Source organism: Artibeus jamaicensis, unplaced genomic scaffold (genome assembly GCF_021234435.1).
Source record: "Artibeus jamaicensis isolate MK-2021 breed Jamaican fruit bat unplaced genomic scaffold, CSHL_Jam_final contig_327, whole genome shotgun sequence".
Taxonomy (NCBI): Eukaryota; Metazoa; Chordata; class Mammalia; order Chiroptera; family Phyllostomidae; genus Artibeus; species Artibeus jamaicensis.
The window spans coordinates 2,796,954-2,818,635 of NW_026521772.1; the positions used below are offsets into that span (position 1 = coordinate 2,796,954).

The following is a 21,682-nucleotide window of genomic DNA, read 5'->3' on the forward strand; positions in this document are numbered from 1 at the left end:
AAACAAGGAGACATAGTTGCAAGATGCAACAGGAGCCGTGAATGAATAGCAGTGCCGAGGCCATGCGGGATGGTCAGAGATGAGGTGGTCCAGGGAGCCAGAGGAGGAGTGGAGGGTGCGTGCAGTGTGCGTGCAGCGTGCGTGGGCATGTGCCACGCCCACCGCAATTCCCACCTCCCGCTGCACAACCCCGCCCACGAAGCTGACAGCAGGCGCAGCCTCAGATTAGGCAGACACCGGTACGCCCCACTGTTCTAATCCTGGAGCTGCTATGCCAGCTCATTAATATGTGCAAATGTGTTCAAAAGCAGCCCATGCACAGCTGCACAGAGGCAGGAATACTGGCCCCCCTCACATTTGCACGCTTCATGGGCTCTCGGACACGGCCAGGGAGCTGCGCCTGCGTGTGGAGCCCCGGTAATTTGCCGGAACACTCCCCTTTATTGGCAGATGTTTTGCCAAACCATGTCTCCCCGACCACAGCTTAAGGACACTTCTGATTCTCACAGCTCGGTAACCGGCCTCTTTCTTAGAAAGCCCTGTCGTGCCGACCGTGGGCGTAATTGTTTTAACAATCCAACTTGTCGATAAAATGGAAGATGGACCAGCTTCTGTGCATTGCACAATTTCTAATAACTGAATTTCTATTCACTCAGAGAGCGTGTAATGAAGGAATTAGACACGAGTTATATATACAAATCAGTGCAAGCCCTAAATCCACTGAAGCCTCAGGAAGTGCATTTTCAGGCCTGGGGAGAAAGTTTGCATAACAATCCAGGGCCAAAGAGGCTGCTCTGAAACACTTCAGCCAGAGCAGATTGTCGTGGCTACCAGGCACGCTCCCCCAGACCTGTGACAAGAGCCCCACTGTCCCTTACCTCAGGGATGACTCTGCCCCCTATTTTTCTAGCTGCTCTTTCAGCTGGAGGTAAAGTCTCCAGGGAAGCTCAATTTCAATTACCACCTTTCTCCACTCCCCATCTCTCCCCTTTCGGGCGACAGATTGACGGCCTCCTCAGGGGCTTCCTGAATGTACCCTGTGACAGGGGACAGCCACACTGAGCCCGCTGAATTGATTTCCGCTGTGTCCCCATTTAGGCCAGGCCTGTGCAGATGATTGTCATCGCTGACCCTCCCCCTTCGGCCCGTCCACGCCCCCCCCCCCCAACAGAGGAATCACAGCCCCATTGGAAATCTTCTCTGCTGGATAAATATTAAACTCTCTCCTGTTTGGTAGCAGGTGGCAGCTGCTCCCTCCCTTCTGGGTTGGGGATTATGTATTTGTGTAATTTTTATATTGTGTTTGTTTTCTCGGCAGATGGCTTCTTCTCATTATTGGGGTGGCATGGTGGGGAAGGAAGGGTGTAACTCTCGGGGCGTGTTCTGCTTGACAAAAGGCAGATAATTAAAAGGTAGCTTTAAAAAAAAAAACACAGAGAGCAAAACTATATAATTTTCACTAAATGCGAACAGCCTGGATCCTGCAATTATCCAAGCAACATCCAAGCAGTGCTGGGAGCAGGGTGACTTGGAGACGGGGTTCCCTCTGAAAGCATTTAGATGCTTCTCCGGGCACACACGTCTCCTTTGGCCCAACTCCCCTGGGCACCCCCTCTGGCCCGCCCCCTCCCCCGGAAGAGGGAAAAACAGGCTCTGGGGTCAGGATGTCCTCACATCTGAATGTTTCCTGGCAGCTCAAGAGTGGAGGCCTTAGAATTGCAAATGCAGCATTAAGTTAGAGCCCTTGGTATAAAATTTGACCTAATTAAGACGCTATCAGGGCAAAGCATTCCAACAGCAATTACCCGGGTTGTAAAGGGGTGAAGTACCCTTTAAAACCAAGAAATGCTTCTGCCAGAAATAAGCACAACTAGGACATCACTTGCCTTGACCGGAGGCGAGGTGCCTCCCCTCCAGCAGCCACCGGGGAGGTGGCCTGCCTGGGTGTCTCCAAGGAGCGCTGGGCTCCCTCCTCTGAAGATCTGTGCCACCTCTGCCATGGACAGGATCCCAAAAGCTGCAGTGACCCTCTCATTTGTGTCCCTTGCCTCCCTTACTGAGTCATCACTCATGCACAGACACGTTTTTGAGCATTTACTATGTACCAAGACTGGTCTCGGCTTCCAAGAGATGCAGAGATGGACCAAAGATGAACAACAGGGTGGCCCCTCGGGACCACCTCTCGGCCAGAATTTGTGGAAAACAGTTTTGGGGTTCTCGTGATGGGAAATAATTCAATTGGGTCTGTTTAGAATATTTAGCCCTTATTACACATAGGCACAGCGTAAGGTCCTGGAAATAAAAAAGAGGAGTATGTTATAGCGTCTCTGTCCCGAGAAGTCACAAGTCGACTGGCAAAAGTAGACATAAACGCATAAGACGATGAGTAATCTCCCTCAGCAGCGGGCAGAGGGAAACCGGGGGGACAGAGGGACTCATCCTGCCTGGTTTGCAGAACAGGTGCCGCTACTTTAAACTAAGTTCACAAGAGGGGATCTAGGCTCCGGGGCCCAGCTCCCTAGGTTTAAATCCCAGCTCCTCCACTTAATCTGTGACCTCCGGGAAGTTACTTAAACTCCCTGAGCCCCATGGCCTCACTGTGAAGTGAGGCTGAGAAACACCTGTGAGTTGCTTCCAGGTTTAAGAAGGCAGTCTGTGAAGAATGTAGCACAGTGCTTTCTCCATCATTAGCTATGAAATGCTGGTCAAGTTACTTGAACTTTCTGCTTAATTCCTTCCTTGCATGTTCAGAAAATAGAATAAACACGTGTAAGTGCTTGTCACAATGCCTAGCATGAAGTCTTAGTTATTGATCTTTTTATTACTACCAACAACCCTCCATGAAAAAGCTTCATGTTACCCCATTGTCTTCATATTCAAGGGGAAAGACCATCAACCTGGAAATCAGAACTTTAATATGAGAGATTTAGAAAAATTGAAATTTTCATCGATAAATTTCCCTCTTCCAGAACCTTCCTCGGCGCCTTCTTCCCCGGGAGGCACAGTCAGGGGCTCTGCCACACACCAGTGGCACCTGGAGTGACAGCCACCCAGGGCCATACTTATCACTTGTCTCCCAGCTCGTCCGTGAGCCCTTGGAGAGCTGGACTTGCCTTTCACCCGCCTGTCCCGTGGGACGTTCTAAATCCATGTTTGCTGAAGGAGCCACTCCAAATTTTTAGTGGAGGAGTTTGCGGAGGCTGAGAAATTCAATCGACTTAGGTAAAGGCACCAGTTTAGTTAGTGGGAAAGGAGCCGAGAACTGAGAGTCTTGTCTGTACTGTCCTCTCCTCCCTGAGACTATAAAATCAGCCTCTACAGAGTGATAAATGCGAGCGATTGTTTTCTTTGCAAATAATTCTTTATTTTAGGGGCTTAACATCAATTAGCTCTCCATTGCAAGCTCCTCCAGTACATTTAAAAACTAATTTGATTTCGCAAATGCCAATGGATCCGCATCATCCCGGTCATGTACCTGTTTGCAAAGCAAGTGAGACGGGATCCTGTCTCAGGATATTAACTGAGGCGCATTATCAGGATGACTAATGGCTTATTGTTGGCTTTGCCTGCCAAGCAAAAAAGCTGAAAAATTACATAAGGAAGCCATGACCAAAATATCAAAAAAAATGACTAAAAATAAATAAATAACATAAAAGCCATGACTGTAACACTCTGGTTTGTTCTTACTTCATGGGAATCCATCCAAACACCCAAAGAGGTGGAGAAGAAATAGTAAAATCCGAAACTCAAATCCTTTCCGTCCTACCCAGAACCAGGTCTCTTCCTGACCACAACTCATGATTGTAGAACACAAGAACTGTTCATATCCCAAAATGAGCTCTTAGTACTCAGAGGCACGTTTTCAAAGTCAAGGCCTTTGATTTCGAAGAGCCAGGGAACATTATAAATTAGCTCCCGTTTTCTAGCCAAAAGTTTGGCTTTACTGACATGGGGTCCGTTGCATCCTGTTCTGGTGAGTGGGACTCCGTGGGCACCGACACAGTGTTAGCCCCCCAGAAGATGCTTCGTGGGGAGGTTGGCTTCTCTCCACTCTTCGGGGTAAACAGCAGTTATGAAGAAGAGGAAAGAACAGGGCAGGGGTGGGGCTCAGGTGAAAAGGGAGACGTCGGAAATAGGTCCTCACAGGACGGCGTCCACCTCTGTGCACACGAAATCACACCGCTCCCGCCTCGGACCCTCTCCTTCAGGGACTTCTGCTGCAGTGGTCACTCTTTCCCTGCCCTCGGATCTTGTAAAGGGCAGGAAGAAGCAAGCAGAGACTCTTGTCACGGCAAATGTGCCGAGTCTAAATCCCATGATCTCCCTTTCGGATGCCATTGGCCCAGGGTGCTGGCGACCACAGTGCGCGACTTCATGCACAGCCCCTGGTTCTTAATGCCACTTCAGACTCTGGCCGACAGATTTGCTATTCTACACACTAGCGATGAACTTAGCTTTGATCTTGACCTACAAGCGGTGGTACAATTTGACCATATTACTTATCAGCCCCCCAAAATTACATAAATAGATGAAACCCCTATATTATTAAGAAATGGCAAGGCACTAGGTCCTCTGAACATAGCTTTAAGTATCAGTTATCACATTAGGCGGTAATTTCCACATTTATATGTCTGTCTCCCTCACTAGACCCAGAGTATTTTAAGTGTCAAGATCATCTTGTTGGGAAAGCAGTGCAATGTCTGATACAGTATTCAGTTAATATTTGACAAATGCGTGAACAAATAAATGTGCATATGTCCAGGGACAATGTGGCTAAAAGCCCAGATTCAGAGGTCAGGCTACCTGCTTTCCAATGCCAGCTCTGTCCCGAGTAGCTACATGACCTTGGACAAATTGCTTAATCTCTCTCTTCAGATGAGTCTTCAGATTCCTCATCTATAACATGTTGCAACAATAATATATATACTTCCTAGAATGCATACCACCGTGCCTGTCACCAAGTAAATGCTCAATAAATACTGTCATTGAAATGCAAATACATGGCCACCGTAGCTACCAAAAGACTCCGAGCATTTAGCCGGTTTGATCCCCAACTTTAGCCGGGAAAACCCTATTTCATAAGCCTTCATTTCATAACCTGAAACATGATTTAATGGCCTTGCAGAATGTGAAGGAGTTCCAGACACAGGTGGTGGCAAGCTGCTGTTTTCCGCCTCCTCTGAAGACTGGCTGAGAGTCTCGAAGAGCCACGGGAGGGATTTGGGTACAAAGTATTAGGAAGAGCGTTCTCATGTTGGAGGGCGTGAAATTCTAGGCCAGAGCTTCCAGGCAAGCCACAGAATCCCCCTCTTGAGATTCTTTAAAAATTGGATGCTCAATCGGCTTCCTCAAAGGTGGTTAGCGACCAAGAAAGCATCTCACATTAATATAACCAGCAGCTTGCCCAGGTCAGCCAAACTTGAGTCACAGTGCAGTTGACCTAGTTTCAGCGAAATACTTTTAAATACTACCCGGAGGTAAATACGAAAAGGAAGAAGGTATGGAAAGCAGATGCCCCTACTGAGTGAGCCTGTAATGAAACATTTAGTATGCTGTTAGTCCCCATTCGACATGACATTCATTCAGTCTCATTAGGAAGCCCTCTCTGAAGGACCTGAATGAAGGGCTGCTGGGACTACTTCCTGGGAGCAGGCAGCCTTGCGGCCATGCCTGGAGGCAAGCTCAGGTGAGCACCCTACGAACACCCGGCTGCGTGTGAATCAGCTACACGCCATGGCCGGCTCTGGCTGGCGAACACGCGAGGGAGAAAGGTAATTCTGTCCCACTCTCCGTGGAGGGCAAGTGTCCCAGAAACTCCCGTGAGTCAGATACCCAGATTACACACCTATTATTATTCCTTTCAAGCAGAAGAGTGTTTTGCATACTTCCTCTTGGGAAGAAAATATTCTGGTTTTCAGTGAAGAGGCAGATGCGGTCGCTTGCTCTTCTCCTTCGCTGCTCAGAGGAAGAGACCAAAGAAAAAAAGATTCCTAAGGGGGGCGGGGGGACGCCAGCAGAACCTTTGATCTGGAGCGACCTGAGGCTCAAGTGAAGACAAAGATGGATAGGGGACTGCATGCAGGATCAGGGACTGAGGACTCTTGGCTTGTTTACAGTTTATGCCCTGGCAGGGGACTGGACAGCAGGCTGGAATGGCTATACGTGATAAAGACACTTAAATGGAATTTAATGGTTTGTTCCCTTCCAAATTACTGAACGCGTTAAGTTTAAATGCTTTCATATAAATATTAAATTGTATGTCTATAGCAGAATTGCAAATTTGCACGTTACCACTCCATTTTTTTAAGGAAAATGTCCCATCTTTATTTCCTGAAGCTATTCTTCCTCCAAGACCACACACAGCCCAGTGAGGAGCAGGAGAATCAAAACAGACTTGCCGGTTACTAATCGCTGTCTCTTCCCCTATTAAACAGTGTCTTTAGGTAATTATTTTTAAGAGAGAATTCTATGTCTTCTCTTTTCACAAAATGGCTCACAGTGAAGGGCGATGGAGTGGGCCCTAGTCTTTCTGGGTGGCTGGTCTGGCCCTGCCCTGACCCGGTGTTGGCTGGGGCCCCCGTGGTCCCTGGGACCCTTGGGGACACTGTACAGTCAATCATTCCCTACAGGAGCCCACATGCCCTGGGCTGCAGAGAGCTAAGGCCCTGCCTCAGATCACCATCACCCCCAAGGCCAAGCTGCGGGGGCTCCCAAACCGCCCTGGACAAGAGATGCCAAGCGCACGCCGGCTTCTCCTCGAGGCCGGCAGCCTCTCCCAAGCACTGGACAAGGAAAGGCACCACCAGCCCTGTGCTCTTGGGCCCCCATTTTTAGCAGCAGTTGCCCACCATGACCTGGTCTCCTCCCCACACTTCCCTCTCACAAAGAAATAAAATAATATTTTTCTCTTCCAGCTGCACTTGCTTTGTTTTAGCACAACTGGTTCTAACCAGCAGAAGCCGTAAAATGATCATGACCTTCAGCAACCTCATCCACATCAGCAGCACCACGAAAAGCTAATAAACAGCTAAGACCTCTGGGTGACCCTGGGTTGTCAGGCCCCTACTGGACCCAGCGGAGGGCTCTCTCCTGGCCAATGAACAACAGGGCCCGTTTCAATCAGCCCCCCGCGGATGAGCAGGTGCGTTGTGACGGCCACAGTGCAAGCCTTCGATCAGAATCAGCATATGTACCCTGACATCGCCCTTTCCAGTGTATGAAGCCCCTGGCGTTCCCCCTCAGCAAATTTGTTCCCTTTACCTGGGACATAACCGAGTTCAGTGCCGGCTTTGTTTACACTCCAGGCCCTGCTTTTCCATTTATAACCCCAACGGGAGGAGAAAGTGGGGACACAGGCATCCAATGTCCTGGCCCTTCTCTTGGGTCCCCACTCTCCTCCTGGAAAGCGCTCCTTTCCATGGGGCGGGACCACCCCTACGTCACTGCTTCCTGGGACACTAAGCCACAGACCTAGCCCTGACTGAGGGCAGGTGGGACACAGGGAGAGAAACCAGCTTAGTAACAAGGACACATTTTGAGTAGTTTTTAAATATTATTCCTGTGATATGGCTACATCGAGAATGAAAAGTCCACAGTTTAATCCAGTGGGCAACAAGACAGTCAAGATTTAACTTACTGAGTATACACTGATAATTAGTTTAAAAAAAAAAAAACACTTATACAAGTGCAATGCTTAGCATGTACCAGGTACTCTTCTCTGAGCTTGACTCACTGAATTCTTCCAGTGTCCCAGTGTGGTAGGTACCGTGGTGATTATCGCCCTCGTGTTACAGAGAAGCACATGTAACTTGGCCCAGGTTACAGGGAGAACTGTGCACCAGCCAGGATGCAAGTCTAAGTGTCTGACTCTGCCGAAGCCACCCACTCCCACCACCGTTCCGCCCCCGGGTGCCGGCAATGGTACCGCCCCAAAGAAGCAGCCCTCTTTTCATAAGAAGGGAACCGCGTTTACCAAGGCCCCTCTGGATGCAAAACCCTGAGGCACAAATTTCCTCATTTAATCTGAAAGAACAGACTTGTCAGAAGACAGACTATGCAAGGGTTAATTAATGAAGCAACTCCTTTCACTGAAGAAACTTTTGTTCCTATTTTCCCCGACTGAAAAAATGGATGACATAAGAGTGGACTTGGAAGTTAAGAAGATCGGGGCCTAGATTCTCGTTAACAAAGGGCTCTCCCCAGCCCTTCACGCCTTTCCCACGGTGGAACCGTTACTAGCAAAGACTTCAGGGAAGACACCACGAAATGTGCCATGGACGAGCATTTGCTATAAAATCCTCAGGTTTAATCACCGCCCACAGAAGTGTAGCACTTTGCAGCACAAAACCTGGACACACCATCACACGGACAAAAACAATGTTCTTTAGGGGGATCGAGTCTCCGCAAATCTGACCAACAGAACCAGGCCTTTCCATTTGGGGTCTAAAAGAAAAGGAACAGAAATCTCCAAGATGTCCCCCTCCTCCCTCTCTCTCCAGCGACCCTCCGAACATCAACTTGCAAAGGTCTGAGGCAGGGAGCGAGGGATACACAACGTCACGCACTCACCCCTCCTCTCCTAGGGAAGGGGTGAATTTTTAGAAAGTGTTTTCCATCATTTATTTGACTGACGCTCCATCCATCTGCATCATTAGGTTCAGTAGTTGCCATGACAATATGATGCCTACAGCAATCTAACTTGATAGCCAGATGCCAGAATGTGAAAAAATAGGACCCGCTAAGAAAGTGAGAGAAATATAATTAATCTGAACCGCCTAAAAATGTGCACAAAACGAGGACCAACAGGGAAACTGCTGAAATGCCACTGAAAAGGGAATTATGACAAGAGTCATCAAGTTTTAGTATAAGAACGTTGGCTAAGGACAGCCATGAATCCGTGGTCCATAACCGAACCTGAGGAAGAAGTCAGATTAGTCCAGGACATGGCTCAGAGTGCCCTGCCCCAGAATTCCTGCTGCGGAGCCCAGTGGGGTCCTCGCTAACTCCAGTGGTGGTGTCCCCAGGCCCTGACTTGTCTGGGAATCTGAAGACACCGTCCTCTAAGCTGCCCCATGGATGGCACCCTGCTCCCTGCTCCCCTCCCGTCTGCGATCATGCCCAGTTTTTCCATCTGATGGAGTCGTTTCTGTTGCGTGAAGCTGATCTTAAAAGACTGGACTGAATTGGACACTTCGGGAGCCTGCCCCTTTGCCTTCTCCATACCCCGTGGAGGCAACAGGCCAGCACGACCCTCCTGGGGCCCTGACAAGGGCTGGGAGATGAAGAACGGAGAGTGACGTCAACGCTGTGCCCGGGGGAGGTCGTTCCTCACGGCTGGGTCGGGTAGCGGCGCTGAGCGAGGCGGTTCGGCCGGCTCACACTCGGAGCTGTGCACAGCTGGAAGAGAGCAAAGGTCACACTGGCTTAGAGCCCCGAGTGCGGCTCCTCCCAGGACTGGCTGGTTGGGCCAAGTTGGGCATCCAAGCATCTAGAGTGCTCTGGCTGCATCTGGCTTCCCAGGGTGATGTTCTAATGATCAACGTCCACCCGGCACCTCGACCTCTTACATACAGCAAAACAAATTCGATTTTATAAACGGGGGAGGCCCAGGGACATAGGAGAGTCACCAGTGTCCCCAGATCACTGCAGAGCAGGGAGTTTGGCCTTTTTCAATGTTGGCAAGGATCCCCTCACCCTGGGACACGGCAGTGGTGCAAGGTCTCTGGTGACGTCACCACCCCGTGTCCCTTAAGTCTTGAGATGTACGAAAGGTCAATGTTGACAGTGGCAGCACTGACTGACCCTCTTCTGTGTGCCAGGCCCTGCACATGTACATGCTCCTATGAAACCCCCACAACTATTCGGTGAGGCAGCCACTACTCAGCCCATTTTACAGATGCAAAAACTGAGACTTAGAAAGGGCGAGCCACTGCTCAAGAACTCACGCACCATAAGTGGACAACTAGGATTGCAAACCCGGATCCGTAACCTGTGCTAACCCCCCGCCCCTCAGGGCTTCCTTACCTGGGGGACCTGAGATGGGTTGTAGAGAGGAACTGCCCCTCTCGTGGGGGGTGGGGGGGGCAGGGCACCAGGGCTGAAGTAGTGCTCAGAGGACACACCCTGCGACAGAAAATAATAGAAAATCAGTCCACCGCTCCCCGGACCCCAGAGCACCGGGGCCGTCCCTGAGTGGCAGATTTGGACGGGACAGGCCGATGGGAAGGTTCCTTGATAGAACTCAGGGAATCTTGAGCAACCAAACGTGGTTCAAGTGGGCGCAGCCAACCCTTGGGTACGGCGGTACCTGGAGCCCAAGAGGAGAAAAAGCCACAATAACTTGTATTGATGGCATCATGAAAAGTAGCATTTTCCTTGAAAGGTCTTAAAGAACTGTAAGAATGCTCTAACCAGGACACAAGAAATAAAAGCGTCCTCCTGGCCAGCTACATGAAAGCACAAATGCAGACAATTCATCGAGAGTTTATCACAGCCCTTGCCAAGGCCACGGGTGAGCTCTGCCTCCCCCCGGGACACGGGAAGTTCTGTAGATTTCACCTAAGGAAGCAGTTATGGGCTAAGTCATGTCCCCCCCAAACTGCATATGCTCAGATCTACATCCCAGTACCTCCCAATGGACTGGGTTATAGGGTCCTTACAGAGGGGACTAAGGCAAAGTGAGGTCCTTGTGGGGCTCCCTAACCCAGAACGATTGGTGTCCTTGGAGGAAGAGGACATTTGGACACAGACACACGGAGAGATGGCCACAGGAAGACTCGGGAGAAGGCAGCCATCTACCAGCCAAGGAGGGAGGCCGCAGGAGAAACCAACCCGCTGAAACCCTGATCTCGGGTTCCGACCCCCAGAGCTGGGAGGGAGTTGCTTTGTTTAAGCAGCTCTGTGTGTGACCCCTTGTCACAGCAACGCCAGCAAACTTACAGCAAAGCTTTCCCCACCTTCCCTGTGTGTCAGGGCCCCGCCCTCGGGCTACTCACCTGTGGCCCAGACAAGCCTCCAATCCCAGTGACCTCGGCTGTTCCTCCACCGGGCGCTGGTCCTTGGACTTCACCCCCACCTAGAAAGGCGTGAGTCAGAACTGTTTCCACTGCCCAGGACTGCGGAGTCTCCACTCCCAGAAGGCACCCCCAATCGCCAGGAAGCACGGACCAGACCACCACAGCCCAGGGGACATGAGGTTGGCCGTACCTGTGGCCCCGGAGAAGGTGCCAGTGCCTGGCAAAGACGGGGGCTCTGGGAGAGGCGTCCGTGAGAGGCCTGGGCCAGCCTGGCGAGGAGGAGGAGACGCGCTGGGGGTCTCCTGCTTCATGAAAAGGGAAGGGCAGCGCTGGGGTTAGCAAATCCACGAGGGCCGGCTTGTGTTCCTACAGTGCCCACACCAGGGTGTTCCCCCCAAACCCCACTTCCTGTGGGCCGCTGCCCTGCTCCCTGAGTCCCAGTGATCGCTGGCCTTCTGAGTTTCAATTCATCATCCTAACTTTTATGGACCTTCCCTTCGCAGGATCCATTTATTTCCCAGGACCTCCGTCCCTGCACCCGGACGAGGCTGAAGTCCAATGCCAACGCCAGGCCCTCTGAGCCTGAGGAGCCATCCTGGGAGGGGCCCACACAAGATGGGGCTTCCCGGTCCCCCCGCCAGGTTACCTCCGAGTTGGGGCCGTCTGAGGAGTCTTCCTCTCCGGAGGGGGATGCGCTGTGGGTGGGCTTCGAGCGAAACCAGCCGAACCAGCCAAACCCTGAGCTCTGGGGGCAGGAGCGGGGGCAGAGTTCAATGGCCTGCAGGTGTGATTCTCCCTCAGGGCCTGAGATTAGTCACCCCAGGGTGAGGTGGTGACCTGGGGCAGGGACACAGCCCCAGCCCACCGCCTGTGCGCTCTGCCCCACGCCTCCTACCTTGGCTCTCTCTGCAGTGTGATGGGAAGACTTTTTATCTGCTTCATCAGAAGAATCCTCCTCCTCTTCCTCCTTGGCCGAAACGGTGGCGCTCTCGGAAATGTCGTGTGTCCTGGGAAGCAGTGGCACCTGGGATGAAAGAGAACAAGAGCTCACCTGTGTAATGCCCTGGACAGGTTACAAGGGCACCTTTTACATGGGTGCCGTCACCTGACTAGCCTGCTCACCCACTCCGTGGGATCATCCTGCTGGGTTATACTTCACTGATGGGGAGGTAGGACTTAGCCATGCGACGGGACTTGCCGAAGGTCCCAGGTCAAGGCCAGAGCCCAACCGTGGTCTGCACACTATCCCCAGTCCCCCGGGGGTTTTGGGCGCTGGGCCAGCTCCCTGGGAACATCGGGTTTCCAGGACTATACCAAAGCCCGGAGCAGGGGCAGGAGAGGCTACCGCTGGAAGTGAAGAGGGTCAGGCAACACCCGCAGGGACCCACATACCCAAAAGGACAGTCAGAGTAACCCCCAAGCCTAGAGCCCACTTCCAAGCCCACTTGCTCAAAGGCTGCTGTAAACAAAAGCACCAGAGAGGAGCAAACAAACTATCCCCATGTCCCTTAATGTCAAATTGTTGTGCTGTGTTCAGTAGAGCAGAAAGTTTGCCAGTGTAACCGGTTTTAAGTGTAAATCCAGTGGCATTGGTATATGCACAACGTTATACCACCATCATCATTTCTAGAACTTTCCTTAACTTCAGCGGAAACTCTGCGCCCGTTAAACACTAACTCCCCATTTGCCTCGGTCACCTCCACTCTACTTTCTGTCTCACATCAATGGAGTCACACAACATTTGTCCTTCTGTGTCATATTTTACACTGTCCAAAAAAACCTATAATTGGTACAACCTTTGGAAAATACTTCGGCAATCTGTAAGAAAAGCTTTATAGTTTACTGCAGTGAGTGCAGCATCTACTCTGTGTACAACATACTGATCCTGGTTTTGCAGGTACCATGAAAACATGTCACCCTTACGACAGTACTGTGAGGTTGGTGCAGCGACCACCCCATTTCGCAGAGGAGAAAACCAAGGCACAGAAAGGTGAAGCAACCTGTTAAAGGTCACAGGTAGTAAATGGCAGATAGGAACCCAAACCCAGGCAGGCTGGCAGACAAGGGCTTATATACCAGGTTATTTAATACATAAGGAAGGGGGAAGGGAGGGAGGGAGGGAGGGAGGGAGGGAGGGAGGGAGGGAGGGAGGAGAGAGGAAGAGTATGGAAGAAAAAAAGGAAAAGAGAGACAAAGGACACAATGGCGAAGGGCGACCAGCTAAAATCCGGCTCCTCTCCAGGGCCTGGCTTCTGAGCGCCTCGCACTGCTCCCCGATTTCTAGACTCAGGGCTTCCCCCGCTGCTCCCCGACGGCACCCAGCCGGCCCTGCTCGGGTGCTCCCTCTGCCCCGAGCCGCTGTCCCCGGGGCACTCACCCCAGTTCATGCTCACGCTCAGGCCTCCTCCGGGACGCCCTCCCTGCCACCCCATGTAAAGTCAAGTCCCTCTGCGTACAGGAGGGTTCTTGTGGGCACCTCCACTAAATGGGAGCGCCGTGTGGACACCGGGTCTGGTTCCCTGTGTGTCCCCAGCCCCCATGACCATGCCCACTGTGGGAGCTCAGAATTTGTGAACGAACCAGTAAATGGATGCATGAATGAATGGATGCATAAACGAATGAATGAACGTGCTTTCATACAATGAAAAGTGCTTTCCACACCAATACTAACAATCTTACTTATGAATGACATGGGAAAATCTCATTTTATAGTGTTCAATACCAAATAGGAAGTAAAGCTGCATACATACATGTTCTCAACCACTTAAAACATGTTGTTTGCATGTATATATACATAGATACACATATACGAGTACTGAAATAACCAACTATTTGACTTTGGGATTATGAGTGATGTTGGCTTGATTCTTTATTCCTTAAGTTTTCTATAATTAAGAATGTACTAGTTTTTTAGCTGGAAAAAGAAAAAGTAAAGTATACAGGTTTTTAAGACCTGTAGTTGGCCGATACTTGAGAAAGTTACGTTATACAACTGACCAACCAGGCAAAGCTAAAAAACACATCTTACTTTTGGGACCAGCGCTGCCCTTGTTGGGGGAGGGGAGCATCCGTTCAACCGCTAGACGACATGATTAATCAGACACGGTCACTGCTGAGACCTTACAGCATCACCAAGGACAAAAGACAGAGCTGCTATAGACCCTTCTTGGGAGCAAAGCAAGGTAGAAAAGAAAGAAAAGAAAGAAACACCCAGAGTCCCCCAGGACGGGGCAGGGCGTGGCAAGTGTTCGGTGTAAAGATAAGAAGAACGTGTCAGGCAGAGCAGCCCTGCGAGGTCAGAACTGGCCCTGTCCTGGCCCCGCTGCCCTGGCCGGGGTGGGGGAACATAGGTGGGTGGGACCGAGCATCCGGGAACACAGTGCCCCCACGTCTCAGGACTCAGTGTAGAGGACAAACAAGGTGCCGTGGAGAAGGGTGAGCTGGGGCCAGGCAGAGGAGGGAGTGTGCGTGTGGCTGAGACACCTGGTGACGAGGAAAACCTGATGCTCAGGGCGGGCTTCGTCCTCTCACCTGTGGTTCGGAAACCACCTCTGGACCGTCGGGATGCTGGGAAGTGTCTGGAGACCCTGTGTCCTCTCCTGCGGCACAAAAAGAAACAGATGTCATGATTCGTGATTGTACCTGTCCCAACCATCCTGGGGAAGGTAATGGGGGCAGTTGGATCTTCTAACCACAAAGCAGCCGGAGCTCCAACCCCGAAGCCCCAAGCATATCACACTGGACATGAGGACCCCTTGCCCGGCCCTCTCAATTCAATTTCAGCTGCCCCAGGACATGCCAATCACCCTTCCTCTACCCTGGACACCACATTGCTCCTCAGGAACCCTGGCAATCAGGGCCACATCAAGCTAGGACCCGGGGTCCTCCCTGGCCAGGCCACTCCCCCCATTTGAGTGTCCCGTGGTGGGCAGGCCCTTATCTGAGGAGGTCCAATAGCTGATCTAACTGGCTGGCCTCCCGCACTTCCCTGGTGATACCCAGCACGGCTCGCCCACTCTCAGCCCTGATGTCCAAGGCCCGAGGGGCCTAGGACACCCGGGACCCAGACAGGAGCACGGGTCTCTGTGGGCAGTGAGTGCTTGGACTTTGGTAGGAGGACCTGACCTTCACCACAGCTCTCCACCCTGCAGCCTCTGTCCTAGAAACCCTGTGACACTTGGGGAGGGCCAGCAGGGCTGCTGTCAGTCTTGCGGTGCTTGTCCCAGTAGACAGCAAGCTCCCTCGGATGTGTGCAGAGCACCAGCACCGGGCCCGACACACAGTAGGCCCTCTGTCAGGTGCACACCCCCATTCAGGTCTTTCCCGGCTCCCCACTGGTCCCTGCCTCCCCTCATCGGCTTCTTCCCTCCAGACCTGTTCACCTCCGCCCCCCCCCCCCACCACCACCAGCTCAGCACAGGCCTTACCAGGATGCAGCTGTGTTCCATGGGCCTCCTCCCAGGCCCTGCCTCCGGGAGCCTCTGTCACAGCCAAGCCACCACTGATCCCCGGCAGGTGGGTCTCCGGAACTGAGTAAAGAGGCACCGGGACCCCAGCCTGTCCCCAGTCTCCTCCTGCTGCGTAGGAGTCTGGCTGGAGTGGAAAGGGCTGCTGGGGGCCCGGCCGGACCGGGCCCGTGGGTTCCACTGTCAACCACGGGGCTGCAGGGTCCGCAGTGGCTTCCGAGTCACCTCGATGTCCCGAAAGATCGTGGTAGAAAGCGTTCTCTAAGGACACAGGGCAAGGAGACAGAGGTGAGACCTGAACCGCATCCGCACGGGCTAATCGCCCCAGGCACGTTCCCGCCCACATCCTTGTTGGAAAGCGGGCACGAGAACAGGCCCCTCGACGTGGCTGCCACGGATGGGATGCCAACCACCGCACAGCCACTGTGGTGCCACCACCCACTGCTCGTGGCACAGAGTTCAGACGAGTGTTTCCCTCCCACCTTGTGCGAGCCCCGAGCCTTCAACAGGGGGGTTGGGAGGCAGAAGTGACCATCTTCTGTAACGCCACACTTTTTATCTTCGGAGAAACTTTCTCCTTCAAGGATTTCCTAACGGGCTTAGAAATCTGAGTCCAGTTAAAATGCCCATTGGGCTGCAGAAACGATGGCTTTGCTTCTAAGGAATGGGAGCACTGGCCCTGGACGGGCCCTTGGTGGCGCTGGTTCTGGCTCTGCCATTCTGCCGATGAGAAGGGCTGTATGTGCTGTGTACCATGACTGGCCCGAGGTCATGGCATGGGACAGGGCGACAGCCCCACCTGCTCGGTGGGGTGACGGGAGGCACAGCTGCTTCCTAGCGGCAGCGGCCGTTCAGAGACACCCAGCCTGGCTCTCCTCCAGCCCTTGACCTTCACACATTCTGCGACTCAGCAGCAACGCCAAGAAATGGAAACCCAAACCTGCCCCGCCAGCCCTCCCCCTTCACTCATCCCCAAAGGAAGAGGTAGAGGCTGGGAAAAGGCCTGAAGCAAAGAGCGAGGCCTCATTCTCACTCCACCGTGACATGTCATTTGGGAAAAGGGCTCGGAATTAACTGGGGGCGATGAGGCAACCCAGCCAAACCCAGAGGCACCCGAGGGGGAAGGAAGCTCGTGCTGAGACGCCCTGAAATGTATTTCACATGTGCCTGGCAGCCGATCGCTCGGAGTCTGGAGATCCCGAACAGCCTCCACACCAACTTGAAACAGAGGTCACGCACCGTCTCCGACCTCGTGAAATATATTCAGCCTCGGAGACGGCAGGACAGAGATGAAGCCGTTAGAGAGGGATAGGAAGTGACAAGTGTTAAAACCTGAACGTGAAGCAGAAGCTCTGATAGCGTAAGGACTCAGACGTGTCAGGACGACTGCGGCTGCAGGCGCGGCGTGGGGACGGCACCCCGACCGTGGGGTCAGCCTGACACAGGCCACGAAGAAGGGGCAGGACGGGAGGGGCGGGTGTGTTTTAAGTGACGCTGCCTCCTGTCCCCAGGTCCCGAGCATCAGCTCCGTACACACTCGGCTCATCAGTTTCGGTACCTGTTGTCCCTCGGGCCCCCGAAACATCCGAGTGAGCAGAACAGGGTTCCCCAGTGTCTCCTGCTACCTTGTGCTAATTGAGATAAAGGAAAATCCTTTAAGCAACACAAAGGGAAACAAGAACAGGGAATGATGATTTAAACATTAAGTCAAAAAGAAACTAGAGGGTAACCAAGGCAAGGGAACCTCAGTGGAGTGCCAGGGGCTGGTGGGGAAGGTGGGGGGGTAAGAGGGGTGGGTAGCAGCCTCAGCCCTTCCTGTCTCCAAGCTCTGCTGAGAGCAGGCAGGGACCCAGGACGGGGAGACTGGGCCATTGTGTCCCCTCCAGAAAGGGGCAAGCCAAGGAACCCGATGCCCCAGAGTTGGCAGCAGGTGGACAGAGTAAGGGCCACGGGCACCTTAAAAATTCCACCCCATCCTTTCTCAGAAGGAGTGGGAGAAAGAACATGGAGGAAGCCCTGTTCCAATTATTGTTACAATTACGACCAGCAGCTTTTGCAATTGTCAGGACAAAAGGGAAAGGCCCGGAAGTCTTTTAAGCGATCGCCCTACATTACATGAAAGAGGCGTGGGCGCACTATGATCCGTCCTTCCTAAAGGAGCGGAAGCCTTGATCCTCATAAAACGTATTTTCTGGGACCTCGAGCGGGTGGCAGGGATGATTTTGAAAAGAGCCCCACCCTCTTGCAAGCGAATGTAGGAAAACGCTTCCCCGGAGAAAGGCCGAGGTGTGGAGCTGAGCACCAACCCCTCCCAGGTCAGACGGAGCCTCCAGGGTGATAGGGTCGGGGGCTTGCCAAGGTCAGTGCCTGCGCCCTCTATGTAAACGGGAGCTCAGAGGAGAGCAGAGGGCTCCCACACCGGTGCCGCCCCAGGCCCCGCTCACCTCCAGCTCCCTGCGCAGCTTCCGAAGGCTCACGAGCCAGGGGGGCTCCAGGTCCCGGTCCCCGCGGCGTCTCTCTAACAGCAGAGGATCGGACAGCTTCAGCTTCTCCGCTAGCTGCGCCAGGTTTGCAGGCAGGTCGGGGCAGAGAGTACGAGAAGGAAACAGAGGGAGACAAACGAGTAAGAGAAATGGCAAGAAAATGGGGGAAGATGCGATCAGGGGAAAGGAGGCAGCGCCGGAACTCACTCGTAAATTGCATCATAAAGCCTAATCTAGAGAGGGCACATCCGGCAGATACCTCCGCAAAACTGCAACATGCAAACGCAATGAACCCACCCTGGGTTCAGACGTAAGTGAAAGGTGAGGAGAAACTGCTACTCGGCTCTGTGTTCCTGCAAAGCTTCCTGCTTTGTGCAAGTGCATCTCACACTCTCACGCCCCTCGGACCACCTGGGACCTTGTTGAAATGCTGACTCTGATGCCGGGACTCTGGGGGGCGCCCCGGTGGATGCACGCCTGTGCCCACTGGTCGGCGGACTACTTCGTGTTGCAAGACCCTATCCCACTGTTAAGTTTCAGAACTTTCCGCCCTCTCCACGCTGGGTGCCTGAGCTCACTGCTAACATCATCCTACGGCAGAAAGCTCAGAGCAAGGAAGATCAGCACCGCGGATTCATTGGTTACAGAACCTCGTCTGAAGCAAAGCAAAAACAGACAGCAGGCTGCCTTTTTATTCTCCAGCTAAGACATTTTTCTTCAATTAATTGGAACTCTTTCCCTGATTTTCTTCCCCCTGGAACTAAAAGTTGGTATGTTTTGTCTTTTAAGGGCATCCCACACGTGATCAAGTATTCCATGCATTTAGAAGCATTTTAATGAGGGGCATTTCCTACTTTCATCAGTAAAATGTGTTCTCTACGCGTAGCTTTTATAATTAGAATGTTCCACCTTAACGTGCCATTTTACTGTACCAGAGAAGCAGATGCAAGAATGAGTGTCTTGCATTGCACATGCCCAGCTCCCACTGCCCCCAGCCCCCCTGCCATGCCCCCACCCATAGCAACCTTCTTTGCACGGTGTCAGGCCTTGGCTGATCACATCTGGGCATGCACACAAGGTCAAAGACAGCCCGGGTTCCTGTTCCACAGCAGGCTCAAAGGAGACGAAACGTGGGCCCAAGCTACTTTGCAATCGCTTGCTCTGAACACTGAAGATAAAACAGGCGCAGAGAACCCTGTAGGAAGCTCACCTTGATGAGTTCCACCAGCAGCACCGGGTGACTGCTCTCTCCCTGGCTAAGCAGGGCCATGCCAACAGCTTCGCAGTAATGCAGGGCCTGGGACGCAAGGCCGAAATCTGCCAGCCGGGAAGCATACAGGAGCTTATACACCTGCGAGGAGGAACAAGGCCGGTGACTGGTCCACCCAGGCAGGGGTAGACAGAGAGGAAAGAAGCCAGCAGGCTGCCAGCTTCCTGTGACTCTGGCATCTAAACACCAAGGAGGGCTGAGTACCATTCGGGGCAGTCTATCTGTGCATGGGCCCAAGGCCAAGGGCAGCCCACAGCTCCTAGAGAAAGGGATGGAAGTCCCATCCCTCCGTCTCCCTGGGCCCTGGTCACCATGGAAATGCGGCCCACTCTCCTGGAAAGCCTCAAGGGGCACAGGGCCAAATGCCAGGGGGCCGGGTAAAAGAAACAATGGCTAGTGCCAGGGATTAAAGCCCACGGGAGAGTGCGGATGGGCATGGGCGGGCCTTCCCAGGAGCAAGTGCAACAGGCCGAGATGGACCCTGAGGGCTGGCGATCCGGCAGACACAAGTTCAAGTCCCAGCTCCCAGCTGGGGCAGGGAGCACTAGCAGTGACCCTGCCTCTCTGTGCCTCACCACAGATGGGGACGATCACACTGCCTCTCGGCTGGTTGTGGCGAAGACTAAAGGAGAGAATCGTGTAAAGTCCTGAGAACACATGATATGCAAGGGACGTGCCCACAGCTCTGACCCCCGTTTCCTGTTCTGGGAAAGGGGGATGGGCGGACATCACGCTGGCCTCACAGGAAGCATGAAATCCCCTGCTGGGCACGGGGAGCACATTCTCAGGAACCCGTTCCTCTCATCACCGCCAGCCTGGAGCTCACAAGAGGCGGGCGGACTCGGGAAGGAAGGGGCAGGGAGGCCGAAGGCCTGCACCCCGAGGCGCCGGTCAGCAGGCTGCGCTGGAGCCCACGGGGCTCTGGGGAACTGCAGACAGAAGTCATGAACGGGGTCGTATTTCTGCACCTAGTAACTCATTCATCGTCCAGGTCTGGTTTGGTTTCTGTCCCGTGTTCTGAGGTGCGTGTGTGTGCTTGTGTGTGTCTGTGTGTTTGTACGTGTGTGTCACTGCCACCGTGTCACTGAAGCAGGCGCTGAAAGAGTCTTTATGGATTGAAAGTGACAAGAGAGCATCCCACAGGGAAGCTGAAGAGAGAGGTTAGAACCTGTGAAGGACAAGACCTCGGGCACCGTGGAGGCCCTGGGGGAGGCAGGCGGGATGGGGGCCGAGGACGGAGCAGGGAGCAATTTCCAGAGTCTGAAGACAGAAGAGCCCCCAGAGGTCGGAGGAGCAGGTCAGCAGCCGAGGAGCAGGGCACACAGCCCACCGGCTGGGGCCTCAGGCCCATGCCCACTGCACGGCCCGGACCCCGGGCAGGAGTTTCATGGGTCAGAGCCGGGCGGGGGCTTCGATCAGACACCACTGCAGTAGTTCACTTTCGTATCTTAAAACTCAGACATTTAGGGGACCCAGAGAGAAATCCTAACCCTCCCCACGCTCAAGCACATGAGGAAAAGTCGGTAGGTGGCGTGGCCCAGCTAGTCTGTGCCAAAGAGCAGAGCTGGAAACCCAGCCGCCCGCTGCCACGGACACAGCGCAGGTGCCGGCCCGGCCTCGCGTGGGTTCGGTTACCTGGAAAGAAGGGATGAAGGCCTGGGGGCGGCCCAGCAGCTGGCAGTACTCGAAGATCTCCGTCCTCTGGATGGCCTCCGTGGTTGCAAATCTCAGAAACTCTTGACTAAAACCAGGGAAGAACAATAAGAGACTGAGGTGGGGTCCAGGGTGGGGGGGAGGTGAGTCCCGGTCCCTGAGGGGAAAGGGCTCTGGGCCTCCGGAGGGAAGGCTCTTCCCCTCCGGTCCCCTCTGCTTGTGGGGAAGGACCAGAACTCAGCCGGGTGCCAGCCCGCAGGTGCAGGCTGCAGAAATGGGGAAGGGGCCCACCCTCTGCCCTCCTTGCTGGAGGGTCTGTGAGGCAGGCTGCTGTCCCGCCCAGCTCACCTGAGAGCCCTGAGAGCCTAGCACGTGCACCTGTCACAGGCCACCCCCAGCCTGAGCCCCAGGGCACGAAAGAGGGAGCGACGTGACACTCTGGGAGCACTTATCAGAGCTGGCGGGGCAGTGAATACGGAGGGTCACGGAGCCAACAATCAATGCCGGTCCCCATGCTGAGTGTTCCTGCAGCCAGTGAGGAAGCCGACTGGGTCAGTGTGACCTGAGGGGCCGTCCGAGTCCCTTCGCACCCCACATCTCTCCCTCCACAGTTTGCCACTGTCACCAGGACTGTCCCTGGGGTCAGGACTCCCTCTCCAGACATTTCCTCTTACCACACAAACCATCAGAGAGATGTGTGAACCACACACTCTTACTGTCACACTAGGCACAGATGAGCTTCTCTGACAAGCTAACCACGGGGTATCAGGGGCCAGAGCCCGAGAGAACAGGCCG

General features: G+C 53.5%; 1 protein-coding gene across 13 annotated transcripts in view; it reads right to left on the minus strand.

Moving 5' to 3' along the window:
* Positions 1 to 21,682, minus strand: part of SEC16B (SEC16 homolog B, endoplasmic reticulum export factor) — a 54,014-nt gene that overhangs the window by 3,130 nt on the left and 29,202 nt on the right. For 5 of the 13 annotated variants that reach the window (XM_053663694.1, XM_053663693.1, XM_053663692.1 and 2 more), the window contains 12 exons: positions 20,870 to 20,975; positions 19,175 to 19,315; positions 17,926 to 18,039; positions 17,040 to 17,112; positions 15,443 to 15,742; positions 14,547 to 14,614; positions 11,911 to 12,039; positions 11,662 to 11,760; positions 11,206 to 11,320; positions 10,995 to 11,074; positions 10,024 to 10,122; positions 5,975 to 9,396 (listed from right to left, as the gene is read on the minus strand). In XM_053663694.1, the coding sequence (XP_053519669.1) occupies positions 9,328 to 9,396; positions 10,024 to 10,122; positions 10,995 to 11,074; positions 11,206 to 11,320; positions 11,662 to 11,760; positions 11,911 to 12,039; positions 14,547 to 14,614; positions 15,443 to 15,742; positions 17,040 to 17,112; positions 17,926 to 18,039; positions 19,175 to 19,315; positions 20,870 to 20,975 (1,393 nt within the window). In that variant the 3' untranslated portion in view covers positions 5,975 to 9,327. The other 8 variants (XR_008391277.1, XR_008391275.1, XM_053663698.1 and 5 more) reach the window with 6 other exon arrangements.